Source organism: Onychomys torridus, chromosome 7, assembly GCF_903995425.1.
Source record: "Onychomys torridus chromosome 7, mOncTor1.1, whole genome shotgun sequence".
Taxonomy (NCBI): domain Eukaryota; kingdom Metazoa; phylum Chordata; class Mammalia; order Rodentia; family Cricetidae; genus Onychomys; species Onychomys torridus.
In genome coordinates this window covers 64,206,567-64,226,701 of record NC_050449.1, presented here as the reverse complement: position 1 = coordinate 64,226,701, position 20,135 = coordinate 64,206,567, and the positions used below count along the sequence as shown (strand labels likewise).

The following is a 20,135-nucleotide window of genomic DNA, read 5'->3' as shown; positions in this document are numbered from 1 at the left end:
AAATGTTGTAGAGTGACTGACTTCCCTGTTGTTGTTTTATTGTGTCTGTGTCTCTTGTAAATCACCTGAAAGCGTTTTCGTAAGTTAAGAAACTGCACCTGTGGATGAAAGCTGTTTTTCATCAATGTTTCTTCAAGACAGGAGTGACCAGGGACGCTGCTCCCATAAGAACAGTAGAAAGATGTAGCTCCAATCTGGGGCCACCATGCAACAGGAACATTGGCCTTTGTATTCAGTTGGAACAATGTAAATAGGAAAAATAACTTTCTGACTTTGAAATGATTCTTCCTTCTCATAGTACACATTGGTTCCATAGGCTTTGTAGCTGAGCAGTTTCTAAACAATACAGCCACTCAACTGACGTACCATGGATTATGTGAACTGACTTCAACGGTTCAGGAAGGAGAACTCTGTGTGTTCTTTCGGAATAATCATTTTAGCACCATGACAAAACACAAGGTAGGCTATAGAAACAGATATTTTTTACTCTCAATCAAAGGAGCTTGATTTAGAGACGTGTTTTGATCTGCTACAGAATAAGATTGAGCATAATATTCCTTAGCCATCAAGTTGTGAAGGTAATTATTATTAAATACTGTGTTAAAATGGAATGGATTAGCAATTGAATTGTTACCTTGATCAGCTTTTATTTTAAATGAAGTCTCAATTTCTTTATCACAGATTATTGCATTCAAGTGTTTACTTTTCTACTTTCTTGGAGAGAGGACTTCACTGGGTAACTCACACTGGCCTTGAATTTGAGATCTTCCTGTCTCAGCCTTTGGAACTCTGGGATTAGAGGCATGTGCTCTCATGCCTAGCTAGGTTATTTCTTACTTAGAGGAAACAAAATACCTAGAGCTATAACCAGGGTAGTTATCAATGAAGGATGTTTATATTTAAGCATTAAAAGATACTAGAAGTTAGAATTAAGATTTACCCTAAACTGGAATGTGTTGGTGCTTGCATGTGATCAAAGCTACTGAAGAGGCTGAGCAGAAAGATTGCAAGTTCAAGTTCCTACCCCTAGACACACACAAATTATCTTTATTATAGTGTTGGCTTTTATTAAAATTATCAATGTGTTTATGGTTTTACACACATACACACACTCTTATGAATCCATCCCTTTTATTCATCTCTTAGATCTGTCTCTTGATTTTACAGGTAACATCTAGTTCAGGAGTTTATCATCAACCTAGACCCCTATGGCAGAATGCCGTTCTTACCGTGTGATAATACAGCCCAGATGTTCAGTTAGCACCTATGCCTAGAGGATAAATGTGGGGTCCCTCTGCCCCAGCTCCCATCCTCTACGTGTTACTGCCATTCTTACTTCTTCATGCTATTTGGGACGCTTTCCTCACTTCTGTTTGCCTATCCTGAAATTACCCATCCTCAAAGAAGTGTTTCAAATACTCTTACTGAAAGGTACCCCTTTTCTACTTAAACCAGTGGTTCTCAGCCCTGATTGTATCCTAGACCTATCTGGATGGCTTAAAAAAAAAAAATACCAGTGCCCAGAACTTACCACTAATGGATTAAATTAGAATCTCTAAAGGAGGTGGGACCTAAACACTAGTTGTTGTTGTTGTTGTTGTTGTTGTCTGTTTTGTTTAGTTTTTTTGTTTGTTTTTTGCAATCTAAAGGATTAGACCCAGTGCTTTTACACATGCTAGGCAAGCACTCATCTGTTAGGCTACACGGTCTGTCCTGCATCGGTGGCTTCAGATGCTCCCCAGTTGATTTTAATGTGAATCTAAGACTGAGGACCACTGCTGTAATCATTCTCTACCTGTTAGTGGCCACATTGTCCTTATTGAGCTTTTACTGTTTTGTGTCTGGGTACCAGTTTGCCTCCCATGTAAATGTCTGTTTATTTTCTAAATGAAGGTAGCTTATTGAAGTCATAAATCACATCTTCATGTTTCTGTCTATGCTTTTAAATCAATGGCTGACATGGGGTAGTATAAAGTGATTTGTTTGCCAGTGAAAGAAAACCCCGAAGCCATGGCTCTTCTGTTACTGCCATATGTTAAGAAGAGTCTATTTTATTACTTCAGTTTCATAGTCAGGAGTGTGCAAGATGTAAGATGAAAGCCATTTGCCTTTCTCAGGAATCAGAAGCCCGAGTATGTCAGATCTGAACGGCTGCTCCATCATCTTGCTTTACTTGTCCTCTTCAGACCTTGGGTCTGCCGATAAACAAAGCCAAGCTAACCCTGACAACCGCAGCCGTAGACACAGCAGCCGTGGTTCCTGCCATTTAAGGACTTCTTTGTTTGATACAGAGGTGTTCTGTCAAGGGCACATACCTCGAACTCTGAGAGCTCTTATCAGGATTGTATTTGGAAAAACTTCCCTGAGAAGGTCACATACAAACAAGCCTAAGGACCTGGGGTGTACAGCTCAGTGGTAGAGCACTTGCTCAGCATTCACAAAAAAATAAAGAAAAGGAAGAAAACTTCTGAAATCTGAGAATGAATTATCTGAGTTTAATTGGTTAACAACAGAAAGAAATAACTAAGCAGAAATAACTAGCAGCAAGTATGCAAAGGTCTTGAGGTAGTCACATTAAAAGAGAGTTGTGAGTGGAAACTTAGAAGTAAGATTTTTGTCTTCTGGCTTTTGTTTTGCTTTTGGAAACAGGGTTTCTCTGTGTAGCCCTGGCAGTCCTGGAACTTGCTCTGTGGACCAGGCTGGCCTCGAACTCACAGATCCACCTGTCTGCCTCCTGAATGCTGGATTAAAGGCGTGCACCACCGCTTGGCTGAACCTTGTTTTCTTACTGGCACTGGTGTTTCTTTTCTTCTTCTTTGGGCCCAAGAGTGAGTAGGAATGAAATAGTCCTTTGGGAAAACAAGGTCTCTGGCTGTCATTGGTGGCTGGGAGCTTTCCCTCTCTCTCTCCTTCCCCCTCCCCTCTCACCTCTCACTTCCTTGCCTCTGATGTTCTCTGTTCTAGTAAAGCCTTGTCCCCAGCCAGGAAGCCTTTACTAGCCAGTTAGGTATCCCCAATTTTGTGTGGTTGAAGAGGATGTGCCTGTGTCTGGACCAGTCAGGCCTATCTATAAGGTCATGGGAGCTCAGACTCTAGGATTTCCCATTAAATTGATTCTGGGGTTGGGGATTTAGCTCAGTGGTAGAGCACTTGTCTAGCAAGTGCAAGGCCCTGGGTTCGATCCTCAGCTCCACATACAAAAAAATAAAATAAAATAAAAATAAATTGATTCTGTAGCTTAACAATGCTGCACTGGTGTCATGAGCTCTTATGCTCCTTGTGTGACATTAATTTGCTTTAGACTTTGAGAGTGGACATGGAATGTAGTTAGGAGATACCCCAAAAGATAAAGGAAGGAGATTATAGTGATTTGGACAAGGGCTGCTAATGGCCATGCAATGTAAAAAGATTCCAGAGTGGGTCAGGAGATAGATCAGCCAGATATCTCCATTAGATTTGAAAAATAAATGATTTCTGGGTCCTCTGTGGATGGTGATGCTCCTTATTGAGTCATACATGACTGGCCATGCATGGTGGTTCACACCTTTAATCTTAGCATTTGGGAAGCTAAATTAGGTGAACCTTTGTGAGTTCAAGACTAGCCTGGTCTACATAGCAAGATCCAGGCCAGCCAGAGTTACAGGAGGCTGTCTCAAAACAAACAAAAGAAACAGATATAAGGAAAAAAAGATACCATGTTCAGGGTCTGGGATGTAAGAAGTACTTCTGAGACGAACTTCAGTGTGGAAATACTGAGGGAATGCTTTGGAATTACTGATAGAATTTTAGGATTTACAAGAAAATACAGAAATTTGCAGGAGAGTTAAAAAAAAAAAAAGGAACCAGAAGAGAAAACCTAGGATAGAGATTTAAAGAATGTCAACTTTTAAAGAATCAACTCAAGGAAGAAACATTAGTAAAGACAGCTGAGAAAGAAGAGGACAAGAGAGAAATTAAGAGTGTAGCATCAGCTGGGCAGTGGTGGTGCACGCCTTTAATCCCAGCACTCAGGAAGCAGAGCCAGGCGGATCTCTGTGAGTTCGAGGCCAGCCTGGGCTACAGAGTGAGATCCAGGACAGGCTCCAAAACTACACAGAGCACTGTCTCAAACGAAAAGGAGTGTGGCATCTAGGAAGCTGGGGGAGAAGAGATAAGAACCCTGAGGGTAGACATGGGAGGAGGGGACAAGAGTGGCAGCAAAAGAATGTGAGTTATGTAAGAGTAGCTGGAATGGAGAAGGCGGTAGAGGCGACTCTAGCAAGGTTTGCTGGGGCTGGAGAGATGCTGCAGTCAAGAGCACTGGCTGTTCTTCCAGAGGACCTGAGTTTGCACACACACACACACACTCACACACACACACACACACACTCGTAAAGGAAATAAACATAAAAAGAAACTTTTTTTTTTTTTAATATATAATGGTTTGCCAAAAAGGAGATGTTGGACATAAGGGTGGTGGTTCCTCCTCGTAAGGGCTTTAGAGGTGTAGGTATGGAGCCTAAGGTTGGTGATTTTCATGTTTTTGTTTGTTATGTTTTGTTTTATGAGGCGATTTTACTGTGTAGCTTTGGCTGGCCTGAATCTCAATGTGTAGAGCAAGCTGGCCTTGAACTCATGGAGATTTACCTGTCTCCTAAATTCCAGGATGAAAAGTATTCTACTACCATGCTCAGTCTCAAACTTTTTATATATTGCTAGCTCACCTCAAAATCCAGGACCCAAATGATGTTCCCACCTCAGGTCCCCTTGAACTAGTACCACAGTCATATACCACTGCACCTGCATCTGGCTCTTGGGTTGTTTGGTTTGTTTGCTTGTTTGTTATTCATTATTTTCTAGGAGTGTTCAAAGTCTATGTGATAGCTCAGACACAGACACTTCAGTTCTCTCTTTCTACCATATGGGTCCCAGGAATCAAATGCAGGTTGTCTTTCACCCCTGAAACCATTCCACCACCTCCCAACCCCAACCCCACCCCACCCCATTTTTATTTTAGTAATTGATCATTTTAAAAACATTGACAGGCTCATGGAGAGAAAAAAAAAGTGAAGATTCCAAAGATGTTAGAAGCAAAGCATAAGAAGGTGAAATGAAGCATAGGTATCTTTCCACAGATGAAGAACATCAACATGTGATTTTATTTTTATTTGTTTTGAAACAGGGTCTCACTATGTAGCTCTGGGTGTCTTGAAACTCACTCTGTAGACCAGGCTGGCCTCAAACTCACAGAGATCCACCTCTCTCTGCCTCCTGAGTGCTGGGATTAAAGGTGTGCACCACTACACCTGACCAACCTGGGACTTTGAAAGAGATCTATCTATCTGTGCATTGTAATGAGGGAGAGAGCAGGCTGTGAGGTTTGCTTTTGCTTGCCTTGTTCCTGTTAGAGACTAGAAGTGAAAAGTAGAGTTCTGGGTGACACTAACTCTGGTGAGAAACAAAAATGATCTACTTCCAGGAGTAGCAGAGTGGCCAAGAAACTTGCTTAACAGGTTCTACAAGGCCCGGCATTCATTCACCAGCACTGCTAGATAAATAAAAACCAACAATAATAACTTGTTAATTCTTTTTACACTTTGTCTAAAAGTGATAGCCTCTTCTCCACAGATTGCCACATTTAAGTGAAAATCCATGTAGTTGCTTTAAAGGTGACTGATAAATGAGAAACTTGTTTTAAAGATGAGGAAGGGAAGAAATGTGGATGTAGGAGTAGGGAGGGGCTCCACAGGCGGAAGTTTGTCCTTTCCCTAAGCAGGGGCAGAAGGGACAGTGTGTTGTGATTAAACAGTAACAGGACAAACATGTGTAGCTCAGTCCTTTCAAATACCAACGGTGCTGAGAGGTGTCTCAGCTTAAGAACATGCACTGCTATTGCAGAGCTCACTTCAGTCCTTAGCACCCACCTCAGCCTGTGACTCCTGCTTCAGAGGCTCTGACACACTTCTGGCCCTGTGGGGCACTGCACCTGGGCACCAACCCACACATAGACGCATAGTTTGGGGCTTTTTGTTGTTGTTGTTTAGGAAAGGCTGGTTTGGGTTAGATTGGTCTTATCAGCTTAATTTTTTTAAGTAAATAAAATCAGACAATGTAATATGTTTTTTGCATATGCTTTCTGGTTATATCTTTCTATTTTGTAAAATGAAATTATAAACAAACTATAACTGTTTGTCAGTTAACATGTCAGAAGCTCATTATCTCCTGCTACACTGTGCTATCCTGTCGACCAACCAGCTCCAGGCAAAACCAGGTGAATTTGAGCAGATATCTGCTTGGTCTTTTTATTTGGTTACACAGATCCAGTTAAAATAATTACTGTACTTCAAACATACAGCTTTAAAATGTTCCTTAAATTTAAATGTTGGCTAGTTTGGGAGAATTTAACACTCTTTTTTCATTTGTTATTTTTTATTAAGGGTCAACTGTATTTGTTGGTAACAGACCAGGGATTTCTTACCGAAGAAAAAGTTGTCTGGGAAAGCCTACACAATGTAGATGGTGATGGAAATTTCTGTGACTCAGAATTCCATCTTCGACCTCCTTCAGATCCTGAGACTGTGTACAAAGGTCAACAAGACCAAATAGATCAGGTAAAAAGGTTTTTCCCCACCACCCACCGCATTGTCTAAAGTGCATATTCTCTTTCTTCTTTTCCTTCTTTTCTTCTTTTGTTCCTTTTTTTGAGGCAGGGTCACACTATACAGCCTTGACTTGTCTGAAGTTCCCTATGTAAACCAGGCTCCCTTGAACTCAGAGATCTGCCTACCTCTGCTTCCCAAATTCTGGGACTAAAAACTTGTGCCACCACGCCTGGCTAAAGTGCCTGTCCTGGATCTTGCTCTGTAGACCAGGCTGGCCTCAAACTCACAGGAGGCTGTGCCTCCTAAGTGCTGGGACTAACGGCGTGCGCCACGACACCCGGCTTAAAATGCATACTCTTAATTAAGGCATGGTGATGTACCCAGCTGCTTGGGAGGCTGGGGGATGTCACTGAGCTCACAAGTTGGAAGCAGCCTGGGCAACATAGCAAGGAAAAACAAATTCTTTTCAAGTATCAGTGTTTTTTTTTAATCTAAAAGTGTTGATTCATCCATTAATTTTATTTATTTATTTATTTATCTATGTATCTATCTATCTATTTATTTATTAGTCTTTTGAGACAGGGTTTCTCTGTGTAGCTCTGGCTGTCCTGGCACTCACTCTGTAGACCAGGCTGGCCTCAAACTAACAGAGATCCGCCTGCCTCTGCCTCCCAAGGGCTGGGATTAAGGTGTGCGCTACCACGGCCCGGCTCGTCATCCATTAATTCACCTGTTTGTTGTCACATTTCCTAAGTAGGAAGTGATCATTCTCTAGACTCTACACGAACACCAGTTACACACTGTGATTCAGAAGGTTGAATGTGTGAGTTGTCACATTTCCTAAGTAGGCAAGTAAGTGATCATTCTCTAGACCCTACATGAACACCAGTTACACACTGTGATTCAGAAGGTTGAGTGTGTTGAGGGTCACAGTGGGGACTTTGAAATTCATTCTAATTACAGTAGAGCAATTATGATGAGTGTTAATGTGAAACTGCATGAACTAGGTCATGTTTTTAAAAGACTGCTATGTGGAGAATACATAGGAAAGAGAGAGGCATAAGCAGAAACCAGTAATCCATCTTATTGTATTTATTTACTTAGTTTGTGTGTGGGTGAATATGTGAACCACAGTGCACCTGTAAGTCAGAGAATAGTGTGCAGGTCTGTCCTTTCCTATCAACCATGTGGGTACAAGGGATTAAACTCTGGTCATCAGGCTTGGCAGTAGGCTTGGCACACACACACACATACACACACACACACACACACACACACACACACACACACACACACACACGGTGAGGGGGATCTTTGTCTCTTTCTCTCTCTCTCAATATATATATTGAGAGAGAGAGAGAGAGAGAGAGAGAGAGAGAGAGAGAGAGAGAGACAGGGTTTCTCCATGTAGCCCTGGCTGTACAGGAACTCAATCTGGAGACCAGACTGGTCTCAAACTCAGAGATCCATCTGCCTCTGCCTCCAAGTGCTAGGACTAAAGGTGTGCGCTACCACCACCCAGTGAGAGACAGACAGACAGGCAGACAAACAGAATAAATAAGTTAAAAATAATAAATTATAACTTTGACCAAAATGAACTTTTTCTCATAGGAGATAATCTAGGTATGTAGCTAGAAGATGTACTTACCTGGTAATTGAATTGGACTATAGCTACATTGGCTTTAAAACTCATCTTTTGGGGCCAGGGAAATAATTCAATTTGTAAAAGTGCCTGCTGCCCACACATGAGGACCTAAATTCAATCCCCAGCACCTATGTAAAAAGCTGGGAAGGGTTGTATGCACTTATAATCTCAGTGCTGAGGAGGCAGAGACAAGATGATCCCTGGGATTCACTGACCAGTCATGAAAACCTGCATTCAAATTCCCAACATCTATGTAATAAGTTGGGCATGACAATGCATTCCTGTAACCCCAGCATTAGGGATGGAGACAAATGTCTCCTGAGAGCTGGTTGACTACCTGGCTTAACTTAGTTCAAAAGAGGAACTTCTAATTCACTGAGATACCCTGTCTCAAGAGTATATAGAGAGTAACATGGACTGTCTCAAGACTGTAGTGCGGAAAGATACCCAATGTCCTGCTCCAGCCACCAAAGGTATGCACACATGCACATGACTTACTCCCCCCACACACACAGAAAGGGAGGGAAAAGCATGAATGACACTCGAGGTTGTCCTCTGCTTTCCACTCCAAGGCAACTTTGAGGCCAGCCAGGTCTATATAGCAAGAGCCTGCCTCAAAACTGAGTAACTAAGGGACTGGAGAGATGGCTCAGCAGTTAAGAGCACTGGCTGCTCTTCCAGAGGTCCCCAGTTCAATTCCCAGCACCCACATGGCAGCTAACAACTGTCTGTAACTCCAGTTCTGGGGATCTGGCACCTTCACACAGGCATCCATGCAGAGAGAGAGAGAGAGAGAGAGAGAGAGAGAGAGAGAGAGAGAGAAACTACCATTCTTTGAGCTGGATATGGTAATATATAGCTGTAATCCCAGTCCTCAGGAAGCCCAAGCACAAAAATTTGAAACTGAGACCAGCTCAAGAGACTTAGTAAGACCCTGCTTCAGAGCAGAACAAAACAATTTTGAGGGGAGGGGAGAGAACTGAGTAAATAATCTTATGAAGTTCTTAGACTATTTTAAAAACAAATGTTAAATGAAAAATAAAAATTTTAAATAGTGTTAGAGGGTGGGAGATATGTTTGAATTTCTGTGTGAATGTAGAAAATACTAGATGGCTATAAATACTCAACAGTTACATCTGTTAACAATGATTTCAGCTTTCCTATTTCTGGTTTTCTGTCTTGTCTGCATTTTCCATACTCACATGTTTCTTTTGTAAACAAAGAGAACTTTTTGATTCTGAGCTTTTTTTTGTTTGTTTGTTTGTTTTGGTTTTTCGAGACAGGGTTTCTCTGTGTAGCTTTGCACGTTTCCTGGCACTCACTCTGTGGCCCAGGCTGGCCTCGAACTCACAGAGATCCACCTGCCTCTGCCTCCCGATTGCTGGGATTAAAGGCGTGTGCCACCACCGCCCAGCTGAGAACTTTTTCAGTAGCTTTCTTGAATGCCTCATTTATTGCTTGTAGAAAAGATTTCCAACAAATTCTAAAACTCTGTAGAACAATGATAGTAATTAACTAGATCTGTAGCACTTCAAAAAAAAGTGCTTAATAGAGCTGAAAAACCCTCTGCTGTGAGCTCGTTGTGGGTGTCTGTCTTCACGCTGGCTGGGCCCTGGGTCACATCTCAGTTGTGATTGAACTCCTTAGGACTACCTTATGGCACTGTCACTGCAACAAGAACAGCAGAGCCAAGATATCAACTGGGAGCAAATTCCAGAAGGAATCAGTGACCTGGAGTTGGCGAAGAAACTCCAGGAGGAGGAGGACAGACGGGCCTCTCAGTACTACCAGGAGCAGGAGCAGGCGCAGGTGGCCGTGGCTGCTGCCACCACCTCCACACAGGTCCAGGTAAAGCTGCAGCTCTGTGACTCTCAAACATGACAGTAGTCACTTTAGCAGCAAAGAGTTTCTGTTTGGCAGAAGCAGTGTAAGTCAGCTCTAGCTTTTCAGCTGTGTTAGCATGGCAGCAGCACTCAAGGCTTTCAGGTTGTTGGTTTGCTTTGGTTTGTTTTTAGATTAATTTTATGTGTATGAGTGTTTGGCTTGCATGTCTATCTGTGCACCATGTGTGTGCCAGGTGCCTGCAGAAGTCAGAAGAGGGCATCAGATCCCCTGGAACTGGAGTTAGAGGCAGTGGTGAGCCACCATGTGGTGCTGGGAATCAAACCCAGGTCCTCTGCAAGAACAAGTGCTCTTAACTGCTGAGCCATTTCTCCAGCTCTTTCTGTGGAAGTTTTTCATATTGGTCTAAGTTTTGGTTTTTGTTTTTGTTTTTTGTTTGTTTGTTTGGTTTGGTTTTTGAGCTGAGGATCAAACCCAGTGCCTAGCAAGCACTCTACCACTGAGCTAAATCCCCAACCCTGGTCTAAGTTTTTTACTCTCCTAACGTATTTCTGATTTCATGAAGACATTTTCTCAGAGGTTCTGATAAGATTATTTAGCCTTTTTCTTTTAAGACCTTTAAAGCTACAAACTATAAACTTGAACAAAGTACTTCCTTTCAGCTAGAGACAGTCTGAGGTTTTGCTACAAAGAGTACAATTTTTGGAGCCACAGAGACATGGGCTTATAGTTACTGCTGGCTCTTCCTTCCTATTGCGAACACTTGGTTACAGCCCTCTCTTCTCATGGCCCCTTTCCCTGTCAGTAAAACTCCATCTTGAGGTTTCTTTAGAAACAACAGTGCTGCCATTTAGCTCAATTTCTAACACATATTCAGCACAAGTTAGCATCCCTCTCCTTGGCATTTTTTGTTGATTTGTGTTTTAAGCAGCAAAGTATGACTGTCACACAGGTTTCTGCATGCTAAACCTCATTTTGTGAATTGACAAGTACCCCTTTATTTGAAGCTGACCACACCATGCCAGAAGCCTTCCCTTTGGCTTGGGTCCACAAGAAAACACGGTGTCTTTTAGGATCTCCTGAGACCAAGTGCAGGACTCACCGTTGAGGGGCTAGGGCAGTGGCTCAGCAGGGGAGAGTGCTTGGTGTACAACGGGAAGACCTGAGTTCAAATCCCTAGTCCTCACATCAGAGGCCAGACATGACCGGACACCGGTAACCCCGAGCTGTGGTGGCACATCGGAGGGTCTCATGGGCTTGCAGGCCACCTAACTAGCTCCAGGTTCTGTGAGAGAACATCTCTCAAGGAAAGAAGGCTGAGTGACAGAGGACACAGAGGTACACCTCTCATCTCATCACACACACACACACACACACACACACACACACACACACACACCCATTCTCTCTCCATCTCTTTCTTCTCTTTCATTAAAATACATGTAAAACTTGCCTTTTTCTTGATCAAGCACTAACTATTCAAGCTTAGTAGGTGAGTCCTACCATGTTAGAATCAGCTTTCCATTTCATTCCAGTTCTCTGATCTCATAGCACATACTTATTTTATACTCTCAGTTCTCAGGATTCTTGTTTTTTGCTTTTAAGATCTGTTTATTATGGCATTTAATGAAGTCCTGATTAAATATTGTAGTTTACCAAAATTGACAGTTTAACATAAAAATTTTTTTGGTTTCTTTGTTTGAGACAGGGTTTCACTGTTTAGCTCTGGCTGCCCTGGAACTCACTTTGTAGATCAGGCTGACCTCGAACTCACAGAGATCCACCTGCCTCTGCCTTCCAAGTGCTGGGATTAAAGGCCTGCACCACCACTGCCTGGCAACATAAATATTTCTTAAACTAGAAGCTTAAATAGTTATAGATAATTTTGTATTTGGAATAATGAGTATGTAATTAATTTCACATTAATTATTTGTGTCAGATATCCTGTATGTTAATTACTTTTTTCACACCTGACAGAAGCAACTTAGAGAAAAAGGTTGGTTGAGATTTACAGTAAAGGGTACAGTTCACCATAATGGGGAGGGAAGGCATAGTTGGACGGTGCTCAGTTGGTGAAGGTAGGAGTTGGTGGCACAGCATTTCCAGGCAGGAAAGCATGCCCTGCCACTTCCCTCATACCCACCCTTACATGGACTGCTAGGCCCTTTTCCCTATGCTACCCAAACTTCCCACAGCAACAGGCCAGCTGTGGACCAGGGGCATCTCCCCTGGAGCCCTAACACCTGTCAACAGAAGCCATGCCCCCAAGCATCTGTTTCTGTGAGGGTGCCTTGTGGTTCTAGCCAGCTGCTCTGATTCAGTACCCAAGAAAGCTAGTCATCTCTTCCTGTGTGTGTTTCTCATACAGCAGGGCCAGCCGGCACAAGCCTCTCCATCAAGTATAAAACAGCCTGGAAATAGTGAACGGAAACGCAAGGAACCCCGGGAAAAAGACAAAGAGAAAGAAAAGGAAAAAAACAGCTGTGTGATTTTGTAGGAAGTGTTGGCATCTGGAAACCACCTATGCAGATGACGGAAAGGAAGACCCAGTACCTACCGTCTGTGCCTGATCTCCCAAGGGATTTTGCTCTTGTTTTCCAGGGGAAGGTTGTTCCTTTGTTACAATCAACTTTTTAAGTTACACAATACCCTCTTTATGAGCTGGAGTTTCATGTTACAAGTTGGAACTGTTGTGTGTTGTCACTTGTAGCCAAATAAGTATATTCACTCCTACTTCGTGTTTAGTGACATGTTAGCAACTCTAATCAGTTAGTAAGCTACTGTGTTCTGTCTGACAATGGATGGAGGTCACCTGAGTGAGTCCAGTCCTTCTAAAGATGTAATTATTAGCACAACTATTTCTGAAACATTTATGTTAAATTATGTTCTAATCCATAAAAAGTGAGGAGTTTAATATATGGAGAGAAAAAAAGCAGGAATAAATGACCCTTCATTGTACATTGAACTGGTTCAGCCCTTGATCAGCTTTACCTTTCTTTAGTAATGTACATTTGAGCTATTATCTTGAGAACTGATAATGGAGCTTGGATCCAATTTAGATAGAAAAAATATTTTTTATTTTCCAATAGCAAAAAAAAAAAAAAAATTACATGACACTAATACGTATAACCTATCCAAATCAGATACTGACTTTGTAGTGTTGTGAGATTTTGAGGAATTTTAACACCTTTAGATAATCTGAATGGTGGTTTTTTTGTTTGTTAAGGATGTAGTTAGTGAGTTAGAAGAAAACCACACTCATGTTCAGCCTTGTAAATATGATGGCAGAGAAGAGCAGAGTTCACTGTCTACCTTTTTCTAGAATTACCTTGAACCTTAAATTTTAAATCATGTTTATTGCTAGAAAATTAAGTATAGTTATTTAAACCAATAAAAAGCACATTTCTGCAGGGGAGTTAATCTCTTGACTCTAGTGAAAAGATATTAATAAAATTCTGAACATAGCAGGAATCTGAAGGAATTTATGTAAAAGCAATCCGATTTTTTAACTTATGAGAACCAAATAAACCTAAGACATCTTATATCATTTATAGGATTCTGGAAGAATATTTACTCAGCTTTGTGATGAGGCAGCACATATTGTATTTCTAGATCCAGTTTGGAAAACTATCCTTAACAATCCTTTTATATACTTTGTATTTAAAGTTTGTTTCAGTCATTTTTAAAGATTATTGCTGGTGCAGATAGCCATGTGATTTGCCCTAAGCCTCAGTAAACTTGCTTATTCAGGAGCATCACAAATTGAACGTCCAGTTAGAGAATATTTCTTGTGATCTGGAGGCAACGAAAGACTACCAAAAAAAAGTAGTCTAGAGTTTCTTAAGACTATTGTCATTAACATTCTCCATGATCCCAAACCAGCTGTGGGTGAATCTGTATGTAAAAAGTAGAGTTTTATTTATGAGAAGTATTATTCTAAGGGAAAAACTTCAGGGCCATACTGTATCCTTATATTCTTCTATATTACATGTCTATTCATGTTCTTTGTTATTTCTTCAGATTTCCTATGCTAGCATGGGGACTAATCAGAGAACCTGCCAGGGTATAAAATTTGTGTATAAAATACTTGGTAAGTCTCTTGATTTCCACCTAGGGTGAGTACGAATTGACAGCAATCAGACCCCTTTGGGTGGGCTGGCCTCAGCATAGACACCCATGATAGACAGCACTCTGATGACTAAAGGAGAAAGCTCAAACCTCAGGGTTTGCTTTTCCCAGAACAGTCTATTATTTTAATTAAAAAAAAAATAATAAACCTTGAGTAATTTTAAAAAGTATACTTGAGGAATATTTTTCCATAATTATATACAATATCTATTTATTGCCCTTGAAGAATCTATATATAGAAATTATTGTTATTTTTTACTATCTTAATTTGTTCCAAAGATAATACTGCCATACTGCATTCCCTCTAGAAGAAAAAAAGAAAACACAACTCACTCAAAACCAGCATCTCTGCTATCAGATAAGTAGACATCAACGTGCACTTATGACAAGCAATGCATTGTGTTTGTTAATCCAGTCTTTTCTTATGTCAGATTTCCAAGTCGGGCTTGGCTACATTCCTGGAATGGTTTGATATGACAAGAGTCATAATAAGATACTTGTTTTGATTACTGTGGGGGAAATTAAATGTTTAACTCTATTAAAACAAATTTCTGAGATGCTTTTCTGTCCTCAAAGGTTGTCAAGGATCTAAACTGCTGTGTGCTTATTTCTTATGTTCTGCTCAAGGTAGCAAGTGATATTCAGGCATATTGTTCCTTATTTGGATACACAGGACATTGAAATGGTATTTTGAGGGATTTTTTTCCCCTCACAATACTTTATAATACTTGAAATTGTTATACATATCTTGCTAACAGATGTTAAAATTTAAATATTGAGTTTCTAGACTCAATTTCAGGCACATTTGACTCATGTGCCCCCTCAGCATGAGAGCTGCAGAGGCAGGTGGAGGAGCAGATATGGTCCCTGGTTTTTCTCTTGCTTTCAAAGCACATTCTCAAGGTTATTGGCCAGTCTTTATTAAGGTGCACTTCTCATGACTAACCCCATTGTATTAACAGTGCTATGACTTGTACTAGTTTATCAATACCTAGAAGCATGTGTGTGTGTTTCTGAAGCAGGTTTCCATGACTTCTGTTTGAGTCTCAAAGCAAAACTTCCTATCAAATTTAAAAGTTGTCATTTTAAAAATATGCACACACACACACACCAGGTCTAGGCATGTCACCCAGTGATAGAGCATTTGCCTGGAATGCTCAAGGCCCTGGGTTCAATCCCTAGAGTATGCCTATGCGTATACACACTGAGTATGGTGTAAAGCAGTTAATCATGGCATCGGCTTTATGCCCAGCCAGTATTCATGGGTAGAATAACTTCTTCCATGTTTTAAGGTCAGGATAGGATTTAAGCAAGACAGAGGCTTAAGTTTGGGATTAGGTTTATACCTATCTTGTTTTTATTGCCTCACTTTTCTTTCAGTTTGACAATTTATCCCCTATTATGTTTTGAATTCGTCCTCATGCTCCTTGATCTTGGTTTACCTAACCAAGTTAATATCAGATATAAGTTGACTAAACTCATGTTAGCCATTCTGTACTCACATGATAGCTTCATCTTGTTTTCTGTGAATCATAAACTCAGTGCTGAGCCTGAGGACCAGAAGGCAGATGGGAGGGAAAGGTGTGCCTCATGATCACTGTCTGTGTTAGCATGCAGGCATTCATTGTTTGTAAAATCCCAGCAAATCAGGGCAGAATTTCTAGAACTGCCCCCAGTCTTGCTTACACTTTTAGACATGGTCTTGCTGTGTAGCCTGCTGACCTGGCTACCTTCAAACCCGGAATCCTCCTACCTCAGCTTTTCACTGCTGTGATTATAGGCATATGTCACCACACCCAGCTCATTTAAACTTTCTTTTGAAAAGCAAACAGCAAACATTGCATTTTACTTAGCTTTCTTATTCATTGTACCAGTTTTTTTGTTTTGTTTTGTTTTAATGACAGAAAGCTTACAGGTTTACACCTATCACTGTCTTAGGCATATAATTTAAAATTAATGTTTGACAAAATAAGGCAAAGACATTAAAGATAGTCACTCATATTTTACGGAATTAGACATGTGAAATTCTGGATCATTCGATGTTTGAAAACTTTGTCTGGGCATAGTTATACACACCTGTCACCAACCTTTGAGGAGGCTGAAGCAGGAGGATCCTGAGTGCCAGGCCAACCTGGGCAAGTAGTAAGACCCTGTCTCCAAAAACAAACCTGCCTCTGTCTTGTTTGGCAATCCCTGTGCGCCTCAGTTTACCCTGTGTGGGGGTGCTCCTCTTCCACCGCCCCAGTGCTCGCTTCTCCCGAGCACATGCCATGCTCTGAGCACCGAGAATTACTGAGGTCATCAGACATTGCACAGCCTCTCTTCTTGAATGTGCAGACTTTTTATAATGACCTAAATCAGTTTCTTTTAATGCTGTTAGAATTTGTAGAATTATTTCAAATGTGGCGTCATGGCTTTCAAAAATATATTTTGCAGTTGCTTTTGTATTTGGAAGACTAGTCTGAAGACCAGGAGGATTTGGTGTAGAAATGCACTTTACTAAAAGACCTGTTCTCCCAGTATCTTCTGGAGATCTGAGTCCTTTGAGCCCCTTGGTCCTCCCTCCAGAGTAGAGCAGCACCAGGAGCTGGCTGCCCTCTCCCCTGCTGTCAATGAAGACTGCTTATTTGTGGTTCAGTGTGAAAGTGGACTCTGACAGTGTGCAAGGCAGCTGCTTTAGACAGTGAGTGAGAAATGGTAAAAGAACGTTTGAAACTTTGAGTCCTTGGTTCTCTGATAATTTAGCATCTTTTGTTACTGATGCCCAACATTTTTTAAACTGTTAAGAGGAAAAGTTATGAAGAATTGAGTTACTTTTCTCAGTAACAGTTGAAAATAACTTTTAAGCTTAAAAGCTCCCTGAAGGGAATAAACTACAGAGCAGATAAAACAGGAGGGTACCTTGCAGAATGCTGGAAAGCTTACTTTGAAAATGTATCTAAAATTTAATTCATGCATGTCTTTACTTAATCCTGGTATTTCTGCTTTAGGAAATAGAGCTTAACAAATTGATATATGCATATATTTTTTTACATGTAGGATTCCAGTTTCTATCTTCTGAACTCAAGAAAACTGAACTCAACAAACAGGGTATAAATCTTCAACTCTTGCCTCAAACTCAATCTTCCTTTGTCCTGACAAAGGTTAGTTAGACTTGTCTAATAAGCTGGTATCTTTTAGGGCATGACGCACTCCCATTAACTATTTGAAATACCATGGCAGAGATAGGAAACCCAAGCTTTGCCCCAGGGTAAAGTTAAAGAACAAAAGCCCCTCATCTCAGAAAGCGCCCACTTTATCTAGCATGAATTGTAAGGACTTACTCAGCTCACATAGGAATTTGTCATTGGTCACCTTCTAAATGTTCAGTCCTGCACTGTCATGTCTGGAGAGCCAGGCGGCCCTGGAACGAGATAGATGCACAGTGCAGAGGCCTTTGGTAGGCAGGTCTAGCTCCTGTGGCTACAGCAGCTACTTTACAGCTTTATGTGGAGAGTCAGGGCCCAAGTGCCCGTGACACCACAGACTGCTGGCGACATCCTAACAGACATGCCCTATGAAGCAGCTCTGACCCTCAGAATGAGTTTGAAGATAAGAGATTGGTGTTTAATCTTTGAAAATGCCGTCTGTTATGTCGGAGTGTTTGTTGCTGTTCTTTCCCACCCATTATTTGTATGACATAACCACTGTGAATGGATGCAGCGTCTCTTCACTTCCCAGTTTTGTTTTTAGTGAAGCTTTGCTCCAGTAGCTTTTGTTAAGACTTATTTTCCTCAATGAAATGACAACCACTGTCACAGGTCACAGAGGACCAGATAACAGAAGCGTGGTGTGTGACTGCCAAATGACAGAGGGGATAATTTGCCAGGAAAGTCATTTCCTAATGCCTGCACGTGACTCTTCCGGTAATATGGGCTGCAGAAGTAGGTTGAAACATGGATTGGGAGAGCAACAGTTCAATGGAATGCTGACTGGAACTGTCATTTTGAACAGCAGTAAGGAAAAGAAATAGGTTTTGTCCCCCATCAGTGAGGCTAATTTGCTGCTGACACATGGAGCTGTGTGCTAGCTGAAACGGGCTATCAGGGCCGACTGCGAGGACGGGGTACCTCTGCTCACCATCCCTGTCTGTCCCGGCGTCTTTCCTGCTTCTAATAAGGCAGTTTTCTGCTGTAAATGCAAGTGCAGAATACGACAGAAGCAGCACTGGGGTATGTTCTTGAAAAAAGACACCTAACACGCACCTACCCATCATGGGGCCGAACTGATTTCTGTGAAATAGACTTACTGTTTTAAATGCTAATTATGTATGCTAAGAACACCTCTAAAAATTATGTCTTAAATTTCTAGTTTCACTTTTGGAAACTACTCCTGAAAAGACATTGACTACAGGTGGGAAAGTATAAAATGTTCTGACACAATGATTCAGTATTATTCAGTGTTTAATATCAAATTCATTGTTGTACCACAAGTGTAGTGTTGTTGGATTAAAATGTTGGATGTTTTTGTTAATATACTTAAACCTGTAACCAGTGAATAACATCGTAGTATTTTTTATTATAGATTATATTTTATTTCAATAAACTTTGATATTTAGACTGAACATTCTCCGTGTGTCAGCTCTTCACACTAAGCTGCTGTCTGTGTGGTTGGTCACATTTACCTGAGACTCACTCAGATCAGTGTTGGACACAAGAGACAATAATCAACTGCAAAGTGGAAACCTTGATTCTGGTGAGAAGGGTCACCATCTTACACAGCTCTCCAGTCAGAGGAGTCAGCTCAGGAAAAGATGCAAAGGGACTGTTTCCTCCTTCCACAGTGGGTCGGGCTGCCAGGCTACCACCCCAAGTCCCTCCACCCACCAAGCCATCTCAGTTTGATTTCTAAGTGATTCTGAGCTATTTGGCTCCAGCTCAAAATTAATATCAAATATGAATGGTCAACTATAACATGGCTTTTAAAAACTACCATGGACACTCATGGTGGTTCACATTTGTAATCCCAGCACTCAGGTGGCTGAAGCAGGAGGATCACTGTGACCTAAAGGCCAGCCTAGGCTATGATGAAGTGAGACATTGCTTCAAGTTTCAAACAAAATGCTCCAACCAAGGCCAAGTTTCTCTTATTGAGTTGACCAGTTCAAACCTCAAGCATGCGCCTCATTAGGGTCTTAAATGCCAGGCTACTGCTCCCATACTTAAAGACATCAGGGATAGAACAGAAGCCAGATGACTAGAGACAGTCATGCCCGCGATGAAATTGTTCAAATTAGTCCAGAGGAGAGCCCTGAACAATGGCAAACCTCACCACACTTGCCATTAATTATGGTCCCCAGCTCTGTAGCTGGGTGCAGTGCCCTGGTGGATGCTGGCACAGGCTTTCCCTCATCAGGACTGTAACCAAGAGGCCAACTTTCATATACTCAAGCGTCATACTGAAGCTCACCATCACAGCCATTTCAACTTTGGAGGTGCAAGTGTGGGATTCCAACACTCTGGAGACTGAGACATGAAAAATCAGGAATTCTAGACCAGCTTGGGCTACACAAGACCTTGTTTCATTTTCTTTTTCTTTTCTTTTTTTTTTGGCTTTTCTCTGTGTATTCCTGGCTATCCTGGAACTCAGAGAGATAAGATCTTGTTTCAAAACAAAGCAAAAATGAAGACAGTGAGACAGGCATGGTGGTACATATCTTTTCGTGTAGTTGTTCAGACCTTTTACACTGAGATGCAGAGATGGCACACACTTCAGAATTCTCCAGCCATTTCCTGCAATGTTAAATACACATTGCTGTGTCTAACGCCTGCCAATGACACGCCAACTTACCCGAGAAGTTAAAACATGGCCACAGAGACTTTTATACACAAATATTCAAAACGTTTATTCATCAAAGTGTAAGCAAGCTAGATTCCCCTCAATTAGTGAAGGCACAGGAG

General features: G+C 41.4%; 1 protein-coding gene across 3 annotated transcripts in view; it reads left to right on the top strand.

Annotated features, from left to right (window-relative positions):
* Mindy2 (MINDY lysine 48 deubiquitinase 2) overlaps nucleotides 1-13,174 on the top strand; it is a 61,284-nt gene extending 48,110 nt beyond the window's left edge. The window contains exons 6-9 of one of the 3 annotated variants that reach the window (XM_036192253.1): nucleotides 317-459; nucleotides 6,417-6,590; nucleotides 9,874-10,074; nucleotides 12,440-13,174. In XM_036192253.1, the coding sequence (XP_036048146.1) occupies nucleotides 317-459; nucleotides 6,417-6,590; nucleotides 9,874-10,074; nucleotides 12,440-12,565 (644 nt within the window). In that variant the 3' untranslated portion in view covers nucleotides 12,566-13,174. Of the gene's footprint in view, nucleotides 1-316; nucleotides 460-6,416; nucleotides 6,591-9,873; nucleotides 10,075-12,436 lie in introns of all 3 variants that reach the window. The other 2 variants (XM_036192252.1, XM_036192254.1) reach the window with 2 other exon arrangements.
* The last annotated feature ends 6,961 nt before the right edge of the window (nucleotides 13,175-20,135 follow it).